This window comes from Pleurodeles waltl, chromosome 10 (genome assembly GCF_031143425.1).
Source record: "Pleurodeles waltl isolate 20211129_DDA chromosome 10, aPleWal1.hap1.20221129, whole genome shotgun sequence".
Taxonomy (NCBI): Eukaryota; Metazoa; Chordata; class Amphibia; order Caudata; family Salamandridae; genus Pleurodeles; species Pleurodeles waltl.
The window spans coordinates 14,653,771-14,667,106 of NC_090449.1; the positions used below are offsets into that span (position 1 = coordinate 14,653,771).

The window sequence follows — 13,336 nt, forward strand, 5'->3', positions numbered from 1 at the left end:
TACCAGACTCTTCTTAATTCCATTTTTTTTAAAGTACTGTGGCAACCCTGGTCAATGTAGGCCCGATTTTACTTTTTTATTATTTACTAATATGGAAGCTGTGTTGCACGTCGGGGCTCTCCTAAAATCTGCTGTGAGAGCACTCAGTCCATGCTGTTCTAAGATTATTGTTGCTATTACTGGTACATTGGGGGTCATTCTGACCCCGGCGGTCCTAGACCGCCGGGGCCAGGGTCGGCGGGAGCACCGCCGACAGGCCGGCGGTGCCCCGCAGGGCATTCTGACCGCGGCGGTAAAGCCGCGGTCAGACCGGCAACACTGGCGGTCTCCCGCCAGTGTAGCGCCGCCCTTCTGAATCCTCCAAGGCGGCGCAGCTAGCTGCGCCGCCGAGGGGATTCCGACCCCCCCTACCGCCATCCAGTTCCCGGCGGTCCGCCCGCCGGGAACCGGATGGCGGTAGGGGGGGTCGCGGGGCCCCCCCTACAAGTATTTCACTGTCTGCTTGGCAGACAGTGAAATACGCGACGGGTGCAACAGCACCCGTCGCACCTTCCCACTCCGCCGGCTCGATTACGAGCCGGCATCCTCGTGGGAAGGGAGTTTTTCCCTGGGCTGGCGGGCGGTCTTTTGGCGACCGCCAGCCAGCCCAGGGAAAAACTTAGAATACCCAAAGACCGCGGAGCGGTATTTCGGAGGGGGAAGTCAGACTTGGAATGACCCCCATTATGTCTTATTGTATTTTAGGTATACATTTAGTTATGCATGTTATGATTTGCATTTGTTTGCATTGTGTGACGCTTTTATGGGTGCTATAATGCCTCCGAATAAAGTTGGATTGAATTGGCGTTCTAGTGTTTACCCTGCCCCGGGGGCAGTGATGCATTTGCTTGTATTTCTATTGTTATTGATAACGTGGAGCTCAGTCTCCCCGGTGAAGAGCTGCACAGTGCCACCTCCGCTCCCTCTGCTCATCCCTCCCGCCCCCCAGCCACGGACGGCATCGGTAGCCCCCGGGGGCCGAGAGCGCCTGACACCTTTACCTTTCCTGACCGACTCACCTGAGCTCCCTACGTCACCCCTGGGAGCACGAGCTCGGTGTTTACACTCTCGAAAGCACGTGCGGGTTGAGCGGCCAATCATCCCTCCGGACGTCACCGCAGCGCTCCGGGATTGGCTCCGCTGCTTCCAGCGCTCCAATCGCCGGTCCCCTTCAGGCGGGACCGTCCCCGCCCGTCCCCTGACCCCACCCACCATCCGTGCGGCCGTGGGATTGGCTGTGACGTGACCCGGAAGCAGCGGGACAGATGTCACCGGTTCCTCGAGAGCTCCGCTGACAGTTGGAGCCGGCGCAACGGCTGAGGCGGGCGGTTGGGCTCGGCCTGTGAGACACTCCCAGGGGGACGTGTCCCGGCCCTGAGCGGAGCCCCCCGTACCCCGCCATGCCCCCGTACCCCGTGAACCGGGCGGCCCTCCTGAAGCGGGGGGCCGCCCTGCTCGTCGCGGCCTACGCCGTCCGCAGGCTCTATCCGCTGCTGCGCCGCTCCCGCCCGCCCCCGCCGCAGGCCAACGGCTGCGGGCCCCCCGCCGAAGCGCCCCGAAGCCGCGACGCCACCGGCGTGAACGCGCTCTTCTTCCGCCGCCTGCTGCGGCTGCTCCGCCTGCTCTTCCCCGGGCCCTGCTGCCGGGAGACCGGGCTGCTGGCGCTGCACTCGGCCGCGCTGGCCTCCCGCACCTTCCTCTCCGTCTACGTGGCCCGGCTGGACGGCCGCATGGCCCGCTCCATCGTGAACCGGCGGCCCGGCCTCTTCGTGCGGCAGCTGGCTCAGTGGCTGCTGATCGCGCTGCCCGCCACCTTCGTCAACAGCGCCATCCGCTACCTGGAGGGCCGGCTGAGCCTGGCCTTCCGCGGCCGGCTGGTGGAGCACGCCTACCGCCTCTACTTCCAGCGCCAGGCCTACTACCGGGTCAGCAACATGGACGGCCGGCTGCGCAACCCCGACCAGGCGCTGACCGACGACCTGGTGGCCTTCGCCGGCTCCGTGGCCCACCTCTACTCCAACCTGACCAAGCCGGTGCTGGACGTGCTGGTCACCACCACCGCCCTGATCAGCACCGCCCGCTCCCGCGGCGCCGGCACCGCCTGGCCCGTGGCCATCGCCGGCCTGGTGGTCTTCCTGACGGCCAACGTGCTGCGGGCCTGCTCGCCCCGCTTCGGCAAGCTGGTGGCCGAGGAGGCGCGGCGCCGGGGCGAGCTGCGCTTCATGCACTCCCGGGTGGTGGCCAACTCGGAGGAGATCGCCTTCTACGGCGGGCACCAGGTAAGGAGGGGGCGCCTGGGCTCCGGCTCCGGGGGGGGGCTGGGCTCCGGCGAGGCTGGGGTCCTTGCTTGCTCAACGGTCACCCCTGCTGAGGCTAGGCCGAGCTACCGGGGGCATGCTGGGCACAGTTCAGGGTATAGAAGTACACGTGTAGAAGCTCTCTCCACTTCTTCACGGCCCCTTCCCATCACATGGCATCACGGCGGAACACCCCATGTCCATCCCAGAAGCGCACACAATGCTAGAGGATCCCCACTTTACAGTCCATACCACTGAAAGCTCAAAGATGGCCCTGGCGCTGTCAGGACAAGCCTTCATCTTGCTGTCGGTGTGTGATTCACCGGCCTTTGAAAGCCCCCCCCCTCTTCTCTTGGTCCCAGTGTGTTTGCATCTATGGAAGTATACTGTACGAGGCTTCTCTCTTGCTGTCAGTGTGCGGCCCTGTGAAGAGTAGGAGAACTGTCCTCGTGTTGTCAGTGTACATCTTCTGAACGCCAGTAACAGGCTTGCTGTCAGTCTATGCTCGGAGAAACCCATTCTTCCTGTCGGTGTGTGTTTTAGCTGTTCTTGAAAGGCCATTCCGTTGGTGTCATTGTGTATAACATATTGGTACCCCAAAACCGCACTTCTTGCTGTCGGTGTATATAGCTATAGCCAGTGATGGTTTTCTCTCTCGATGTTAGAGAATATGGTTCTATAATCAGTGGGCCTTCTCTTGTCAATGTATAAGCCTCTGTTTTTCCGAGAGAGCTCCCTCTATTGCTGCCACAGGATATGTTTCTGTGGCCATTGAGGCTTCTCTTGCTGTCAGTGTATTTGACTATAATTAGTGACGCCCTTCTCGTCAGTGTATATTTCTCTGTTTTCTGTGAGAGGTCTCATCTTGCTGTTAAAGGATATGTGTCTGCGATAAGTGAGAAACTGCTCCCTACCTGTCAGGGGATAAGTTTCTGTGGCCAATGAAAGGCTCCTATTGCTACCACTGCATGTTTCAGTGAAATATGTCTGCGTTTCTGTACTTGGTGGGAGGTGCATTGCTTCTCATAAATGCACATGCAAATTGGTGAATATAATTCGGTGGTCAATGCGAGACCACGCAATCTGTTATCATGTTTCTATAGTCAGTAAGGAGCCTCTCTTGCTTTTACTTAGTGGGTCTCTGTGTTTAGTAAGGAGCCTCTCTTATTGTCAGAGGGTGTGTCTGTGGTCTATGAGGGACTGCTAGAGACTGCTTCCACCCTGACAGTGGATACATTACTATTGTCGGTGAGAGGCACCACTCCAGCTGTTAGTGTATCTGTACTTACGGTACGGGAGAGGCCCTTCTCTTTCTGTCAGAAGATATGTTCCCGTGGTCAGTGAGAGGCCCCTCTACTGGTGTTGGGGTAGGCCCTTCTTTTACTATGAGAAGATATGTCTGTGGGGTCACTGAGGAGCACCCTCCCAGCTCTTATTGTATGTGCCTCTAGCCAACCAGAAGGCCCCATTGATGTCAATGTATTTCTGTGGCCAGTGAGTCCCCCTCTTGCTTTCAATGCATACGTTTATGGTCAATGAGAGGTCCCTCTGTTTGATGGATGGCTTTGTTTGGTCGATGAGACCCCTATTGTTGTAAGTGCGTATATTTATTTCTGTTGACAGTGAGATGTTCTCTATTGCTGTGAGTTTATATATTTTCGTGGCCAACGATAGCCCGTTCTCTTTAGCTTGTAGGACGCTGTGGTCAGCAAGGGGCTCCTAATTTTCTGTCAGTGTTTGCGTAGGTGCAATATACGTTTAGTAAAGAGTGACATTCAGTACACGGGTCACATGGTTTATATCCCTTCTATCAAGTTACACTTCTTCGTAGCGGCCCATAGTGTTCTCTCTCGTGCCACCAACGGTCTCTAGTGCCCCTGAAGTCTGCCATCTCTCATGGACTCGCCAGGTACGTTAGACTCCACACCCGTCCTGAGGACACTCATCGCTATTTTAAGCATAGAGGAAACCCTGTCACTAATGAAGGAATTCAGCAGCGCCCTCTTTATAATTGGCACGCGTATGCATTCTTATTGTCTGTGCCTAAACACAGCGAAACCAGCGCCAGACTTGTATTGGCTCTGACCCAGCAGTTTCGAAATTCTCATCGTTTTGTCTCACTCACATTTTGCTTCCGCTCAGCAGTTCAATAAACACCCATTTGCAATGCAATGGGTCTCACATTTGCTTGAGGTAGAGCTATTGGCATTGTAAATGAATAACTGTACTTTTCCTGCCACACAAATTGGTCAACCCTGCCTCATAACTTCGTATTTTCCTGCCATATAATTCTGGTGGCCCTGCATATAACTTAAAGCACTTCTATTTACCTTCTTCCTCTATCTGCAGCAAAAAATAAAATGGTTGCCATTTAGCATCTTAATGTAAGCCACCAGCAAAATCATCTGGTGGTTCTTATAACTGAATAATGTATTCCATTTGTGTTACAAACACAATAAGTTTGCACAGCATTAATGTACTTTTTAGGTATGCCTTTATTGTGTAAGCAATAAAGCACATTGTTCACACACTCGGTAAACCAACCTCTCTCGCCAGGATTTAAGGAGGCTTGGATTGGTCTCCTTCCTTTGTTTTACATGCTGTTGTTTTGCTCCACCTACCAAAAAAAACAGATGAATTACGTGGATGTTGTTTGGTTTGAAATAGTAATGTTCTATTGTTTTAAGAATGTTGGGGTTGAATGTTCTAAAAATGTTTATGGTTTAATGGGATGGATTGGGAGACGTGCTGTGAGATGGTTTGTGTAGCAGGAGGATTGGGACGTGCAATGCCTGTGAGTTTGAGCTCCACGAATAAACCTGAGGCCACCTCTGTCCTGGTGGTTTGTAGCGCTGCTGATCGAGCAGCCAGAAATTTCGTGCCGCGTTAAACGTATAAGCACCAAGCCTTCTATAAGCATCAGCGCAAACAGGAGCGACAAAATAAATAACACAAAATAGTAGTTCGCTGCCAGTCAAACATCTGACAGTCGTGTAATTATCCATGTAACGGGGTCGGTCCCAAAGGCAGTAACCAAACCACCACAAGACGGGACAAACGTAAACCACTTACCAACAACATCCAGGGATTTATTTTTTAAAGGAAGCCCATGAACAAATCATAGTGATGGGCGTGAGCTGGGCATTGTTAAACCCCCACAGATAAAAAAACATGTTGGGAAGCAGTGTTTGCGTGCTGCTATGGTCGACCTAAAACTGAGTGTTAGTTAGATTTATGGGTCAGTAATGGCAGACAAACCAGTGAAGTTCCAAAGAGTTGTACCTTCTGTAGTAAAGTAATTATGGCCAGTTAGCCCTTCGATGTCTTTTGTGGAGGCATCGTAAAGTTTCTATCTTGAGTTTTTGTAAAGTGCTGCATCGAGCGTACAGCTGCCTCTTGGAGCTTTGAGGAAGAGGGTTACAGGCTCAAAGGATGGATGTCTAGTAGGACGCCCAGTGGTTTAGATGACGACGCGCTTTGGAAAAGGGCACTGTTGCTACGTGTCATGCACGGAGGGCATCTGGAAGGTAGAAAATGAGTCTGCTGGTGAAGGTGGCACAGGTGTTTGTGGACTGAATGGCAGTAGGCTGCACAGTAAAGAGAGGGATGGCTTTGGTTACCTCAAGTGGAAGGTCGGGGCTGAGGGACCATCCAGGTCTAGATCAGGTCATGGATCTTGTACATTTCACTGCACGTGTTTCCAGCATTGTTTCCAGGATTGTTAACTGGCTCCCCTTCCACTGTCTCTCCATGTGCATCTAGAATTAATAACTGGCTCCCTTTCCACTGTCCCTGCATGTGCATCTAGAATTAATAACTGGCTCCCCTTCCACTGTCACTGCATGCACATTTATCTAGAATTAATAACTGGCTCCCCTTCCACTGTCACTGCATGCACATTTATCTAGAATTAATAACTGGCTCCCCTTCCACTGTCACTGCATGCACATTTATTTAGAATTAATAACTGGCTCCCCTTCCACTGTCACTGCATGCACATTTATTTAGAATTAATAACTGGCTCCCCTTCCACTGTCACTGCATGCACATTTATTTAGAATTAATAACTGGCTCCCCTTCCACTGTCACTGCATGCACATTTATTTAGAATTAATAACTGGCTCCCCTTCCACTGTCACTGCATGCGCATCTAGAATTAATAACTGGACCCCCTTCCACTGTCACTGCATGCGCATCTAGAATTAATAACTGGACCCCCTTCCACTGACATTGCCGGTGTATCTAGAATTAATAACGACCCCCTTCCACTGTCACTGTATGTGCATCTACAATTAATAACTGGCTCCCCTTCCACTGTCACTTTATGTGCATCTAGAATTAATAACTGGCTCCCCTTCCACTGTCACTTTATGTGCATCTACAATTAATAACTGGCTCCCCTTCCACTGTCACTTTATGTGCATCTAGAATTAATAACTGGACCCCCTTCCACTGTCACTGCATGCTCATCTAGAATTAATAACTGGGCTCCCCTTCCACTGTCACTGCATGCACATCTAGAATTAATAACAAGATCCCCTTCCACTGTCACTGCATGTGCATCTAGAATTAATAACGGGCTTCACTTCCACTGTTACTGCATGTGCATGTAGAATTAATAACAAGACCCCCTTCCACTGACACTTTATGTGCATCTACAATTAATAACTGGACCCCCTTCCACTGTCACTTTATGTGCAGCTACAATTAATAACTGGCTCCCCTTCCACTGTCACTTTATGTGCATCTACAATTAATAACTGGACCCCCTTCCACTGTCACTGCATGCTCATCTAGAATTAATAACTGGGCTCCCCTTCCACTGTCACTGCATGCACATCTAGAATTAATAACTGGGCTCCCCTTCCACTGTCACTGCATGTGCATCTAGAATTAATAACGCGCTTCACTTCCACTGTCACTGCATGCTCATCTAGAATTAATAACTGGGCTCCCCTTCCACTGTCACTGCATGCACATCTAGAATTAATAACAAGATCCCCTTCCACTGTCACTTTATGTGCATCTAGAATTAATAATTGGCTCCCCTTCCACTGTCACTTTATGTGCATCTAGAATTAATAACTGGCTCCCCTTCCACTGTCACTTTATGTGCATCTACAATTAATAACTGGACCCCCTTCCACTGTCACTGCATGCTCATCTAGAATTAATAACTGGGCTCCCCTTCCACTGTCACTGCATGCACATCTAGAATTAATAACAAGATCCCCTTCCACTGTCACTGCATGTGCATCTAGAATTAATAACGCGCTTCACTTCCACTGTCACTGCATGCTCATCTAGAATTAATAACTGGGCTCCCCTTCCACTGTCACTGCATGCACATCTAGAATTAATAACAAGATCCCCTTCCACTGTCACTTTATGTGCATCTACAATTAATAACTGGCTCCCCTTCCACTGTCACTTTATGTGCATCTAGAATTAATAACTGGACCCCCTTCCACTGTCACTGCATGCTCATCTAGAATTAATAACTGGGCTCCCCTTCCACTGTCACTGCATGCACATCTAGAATTAATAACAAGATCCCCTTCCACTGTCACTGCATGTGCATCTAGAATTAATAACGCGCTTCACTTCCACTGTTACTGCATGTGCATGTAGAATTAATAACAAGACCCCCTTCCACTGAGATTGTATGTGCATCTAGAATTAATAACTGGCTCCCCTTCCACTGACATTGCTGGCGTATCTAGGAGATGTACGTGTCTGTTCTTCAGCAATCATTGCGAGTGTCCTGGATTGGGAATAGACTCCTCTTCCAGTGTCACTGCGTATGTATACAGGCTGTTTACCTGTCTGTTCTTCAGCTGTCGTTGCCCTTGTTCGGGATTGACAACAGACGCTTTCTGATGTCCCCTCACGTGTCTCTAGTATCAGTAACTGGATTTATTTTCTTGATGTCAGTGTATGTTTTCTAAAATCCAAGGGAATCTCTTCTCTTGTCAGTGTGTGCGTCTGTGGCCAGTGAACAGAGCCCCTTGTTATGTGTGATGTAGTGCATTAAAATCACTGCCTTGCTGTTAACCTGCACTTATCGGTGCTGTGATACAGAGATTAGAAATGCATGCATCCACATGTCTTAGGTACAGATAACTGACGCCAATACTAGCCTTGACTGTGGGTTGTAATGGGTGTTTGCTACGGCGCTGAAGTTAAACAAAAGGAAACTCGGAGTTCGAGTACTGAGCCTGCATGGAGTATAGATTATGTTTATACTCCAGGACTGCACCCAGAGAAGCGTTAAGAGTTACTGCAGCTTCAAAGTTGAAACTTTGCTCTGCTAGCAGGAACTTTAGAAGAGACCGTTGTGTATGTTGTACGACCTTTACCAGTTTAACTCCTCATTGTAGGACATTTGCTTTTTGAAACTGTCGGATTAACATTTTATTTCCTGTTATTTGTCAGCCCTGCTGTTCTGTCCTCTGATATTGCATCCATCTGGCTGAATTCTGTCTAAGGTTTCGCTCAACTACTGTAAGTGTCCTTGACTCCTCCTTCACCTCTGCATTAATTTTTAATACTCATTTATTTGCTGTCTTGATGCAAAATTATTTATGGATCCAGAGGTTTGCTTGTTGCTGCCAAATCTTGTCACATTGCCAAAGTGCCTCAGGTATGTAACATGTTAAACATTCTTCGAGCCTCCCCATTCTGGGACTCGTGCCGTCAAATGCATGCTGGGACACATGCTGAGTACCACAGTTGAAGGTCAGCTGTCTGCGCTGATCAACTTGCAAGGGTGTCAGATGTTTGCGGTGTCAAATGCTTGCGTTTGGAGGAGGAGACGGCACCAGTTACTTTAAAGTCTTTCTGGGCAAAGGGTGGGTTCACTGGTACAGAAGAATCTCTGGGTTTCTTGATGGTCTTTCTCGTCTCCAGTGATGTTTACTACTTATATTCATCGTTAATCAACACTCATTTTGTCATTCAGCTCCCCCTTATATGCATTTTGTGAGTTCTTTTTCAAAGCTGCCAACTGGCCATTCATGACTGCATGAGCAATACCTTACTAAAACGAAAGGGTGAAGAAGCAGTAGCTATGATATTTGGAGGTGCCAAGAATCATTGGAATGCAGTCTACATGGCAGCTTCCCAGGAATCTGCATCATAAAAGGAAGACCCTGTTAAAAACGGGACTTACCAATTGATTTGCAGCTTTCATTGCAGAATGACATACATTTGGTTGTTTCTACTAGCTCTTTTCAGCTAAAACAGCTGAGGAAACTGCTTCCTGGTATCTCAGACTTGTAAGGTCCAGATAGTTACCTCCTTTATCCTTGCACGGTTACAGTATACTATACTTGTCCACCACCCAGTACCTGGTTAATAAACTCTTGTATGTCAGAATCCCATTCTCCAGCTGGTCGCAGGGGTTTGAGTGTTGTACCACATAATTGTGTTTCTGGTTGAGGCCCTTAAACGTCCTGTAGTATTTATTTATTGGTCGTGGAGCGTGCAGCTACCCAGTGGGTATCCTGGTGCCTAGACCAAGAACAAATTTTGCATGTCAATAAGAGATGAGTAGTCTTCGTGATTCTTATGTGATCCTTAGGGTAGCGACACCTTTTGCTTCTTGTTGGGACCCATAAATCTGCTACAGAATGTTTTTTGTGGCTCTAAGTTCCCCCCTTGAGTGCAAACACTTTCATGTTGAATGTGCATCATAAATGTACTACATAGGATCAATCTTCATCTTATAACCTATCTGGTTTGACCAGCGACTTAAATATATATATATTTTTTAAAAATACTCTTCTCACTATCCAGGTTGTTCTCCTCATCCCCTCCCCTGTAACCTTCTGTCCTGGAATGTAACTCATCAAGTTGTTGTTTCTCTTCCTGATCATTCCACCCATCCTTGTTTCACCCTTCCCCAAGAGGGCTGTCACATAAGCTAATGACAACACCAATCAGTATTTCACTCTTGGCCTTTTGACAGCTGCTAACTACTCTATTCACATGTTCAACAGCCTTTTTCAATCCTACCCATCCTCAATACTCAATAGTGGTTGTTAATTATATTACTGCAACTTCTCTAAACTCCCATCAACTCTTCTAACAACCTCTCTACTCAGTATTCTTCCACCCAAACCACATAAAAGGTACTACTTTGTCAATTGGTTAAGTTTGGCGCACCAGAAAAAAGCACCATGAGTAAAGTTGCCACTGTGCCAGGCAGAACAAAAACAAATACCTGAATAGCTGACACTTCATGGACCTTCTAATACCTCACCCAACAGAAGTGATATAGCTCAGGATCCAATTCCTCTGACTCTCAAGACAAGAACAGAAACCAACTAAGGGCCTTGTGAGACAAGCAGCACCGAGGCCATATCAGCAACCAACAGTAAACTTCTCGGAGAAGATCTTAGGGCAACCACTTGGGCTACCACTGTTGCATCCATATGTCAATCTCTGCTAATTTGCAACGCGCCAAAATCCAGAGCTGTCCACTTACCTATGGACCGACAGCACTTCATAGTACAGAATCCAGAGCAACTATAAACCTCTGTCTTGCACCTTAATTCAATGTTAGAGCCTTTAAAAAAAACTGACATCTACATACACAATTTTAGGTGATGCGCAGCACTTAAATGTATCTAGCCGTTCCTCAAAAATAGAACGCAAATCTGGATCCACCACCTTTCCAACCAGTACACCACTCCTCACTGAAGGCAGCAGTTGCCCACTATTGCAGATCTCGTTTTTAAAATATATTTGGCCCTCACCCTGAACTTTAAATGTACCAGGTTCAGGTATGGAGATTAGACTCTGATTATTCCCAAATTATAACAAGCATTTGCAATGCCCAGGTCTCACAATTGCTCTAGTTAGTTATTAGCATTGTAAACTCCTAACCAGACTTTTCTTGCCACATAAATTGAAAATGAAAAGTAAAACAGTTTCACAGAAGCAAGCCGATTCACAGCGCCACTGCCGCCATGAGCATCAGCGTGAAGAGACGCACAAAAGGAAAAATAAGTTAACTTGCATTGAAACTTATCAGCAAAAGTGCAATTAGCCATGTAACGTGGGCTATGGCCAAGGCAGTAACAAAACTGCCCCAAGGCAGGACAAACGTAAGCATGTCGGGAAAGCAGCGCTTGTGGACTGCTAAGTTCGACCTAAAAATGAGTAGAGCAGTCGGGACTTACTGAATGCCTGCAAGCAGTAACCAACCCAACAATTCAACATCTGAAACTGAATCCTGCTCAAACTAACGTTTAGAATATGGCAGGCTCAGCTGCAGCCCATCCCATTGAGACTGGAAAACTTGCCAGAGAAGATTAAAACTTTCTCCCACATTGTGATTTAACAATGAAAGATTTTGCACAGCCCAGATCAAAACATGTGCCACTCCAAAGCACCTACCAGGTGGCAATTATATCTGGACACCACAACACCCTCCTTTGGATTTAAATACTACCAGGCAGTTCTTAATGTTCTTGGTAGACCATGTCCTCAGCGCACTTGGGTGAACCAGATCTTCTCGGAGGGTTCTGTTTCGATCCCACACAGCCCAATATAATGACAGAACCTGTTTGATTATACAGACTCCTTCAAAGGCATCCATGTCTGTAAGAATCTCAATGCAAAGATGGCAACTGCTGTATTCATGGTGGCATCCATACCGGTGCTCTTAGACACCCATACCCTTCTGTAGCCGCTCAACACACCTACCCGACCTTAATCTCAAACGTGCACCAGTTTTTCCATAAAGGCCCACAGTACTAGTCAAACATATAACAGAAGGACAGCTAGGAAGCTGATGAAATATGAAGCTTTTACATGACCTGTATGATGTCTATGATGCACACGAAGTAGCTACTTTTCAATCAAGGAAGCCATTTTGGCGTTGCAGGAGGTATGGGAAGTTTTGTATAAATTCCAACACGATGTGTGGCATGCTTGCAATGTCTTGTACTCGCGCAGATCAAACGAAGCATCCAGTTTAAGATACTGATATTCACTGGGCATAGCATTTTGTACATACCTATCCATGCATTTGTGAAAAGTCCAGTGCAAACGTGTATTTGAAGGGAAAAACTCTTGTGCTCAAACACTCCAGTTGCTAACTGTTTCTATGTACCAGAACTAGAGAGGGAGAGGGTGAGGGTGTTTTCTTCGCCCCGCTTCGTGGAACACTCTTACTTATTCAGGTTTATTAAGAAACTGTTGGCATTCTGGAAATTGATAGAACTGCTTTTTTTTACTGACTTCACACTTAATGCACTGACCTCTTCCCAGCATCGGGTTGCCATTAAGAGAAAATCTCCCTTTACAAGTGAGTAAAAATGTGACGCAGAAAAAAGGTGAAGGAACAAACCTGGCAATCAAAACAATAGAAGAAAAGAGATGGAATTTCAAATTCGTCTCAAATGATAAAGCCGTGAGATTACATCAAGTGGCGCGCAAGCATACCTTGCGCCAATTGCATATTGTCACACAATTTTATACATAGAGTAGCATTACATTTATTTTGCCTCCATTACTTAATGGCATAAACTTGGGTCTGCTATGCGTCCCTTCCCAGCCAAGGTCCTCGAAAAATTGTAAACAGCCAACTATCCTGGTTCCTGGAAGACAGCAAGGTACTCGACACCTCTCAATCTGGATTTCGCAGAAACCACAGCACTGAGACTGCACTCATTGCTGCCACAGACGACATTAGGACCATACTCGACGAAGGAGAAACAGCAGCACTCATCCTCTTGGACCCTCTCCGCAGCTTTCGACACAGTATGTCATCACACTCTCTGCACACGCCTACACAACGCTGGAATCCGCGACAAGGCACTCGACTGGATCTCGTCATTTCTCTCAGCAGAACCCAGAGAGTCCGCCTCCCACGGTTCCTGTCAGAAGCTTCCAGAATAATCTGTGGAGTTCCTCAAGGATCTTCGCTCAGCCCCACTATCTTCAACGTTTACATGGCCCCCCTCGCCAACATCGCATGAACCCACCACATC

At 48.0% G+C, this 13,336-nt stretch overlaps 1 protein-coding gene across 1 annotated transcript in view; it reads left to right on the forward strand.

Annotated features, from left to right (window-relative positions):
• Window positions 1-1,283: 1,283 nt before the first annotated feature.
• Window positions 1,284-13,336, forward strand: part of ABCD1 (ATP binding cassette subfamily D member 1) — a 135,725-nt gene continuing 123,672 nt past the window's right edge. Inside the window, exon 1 of the mRNA XM_069209415.1 lies at window positions 1,284-2,318. Within this exon, the coding sequence (XP_069065516.1) occupies window positions 1,440-2,318 (879 nt within the window). The 5' untranslated portion in view covers window positions 1,284-1,439. The remainder of the gene's footprint in view (window positions 2,319-13,336) is intronic.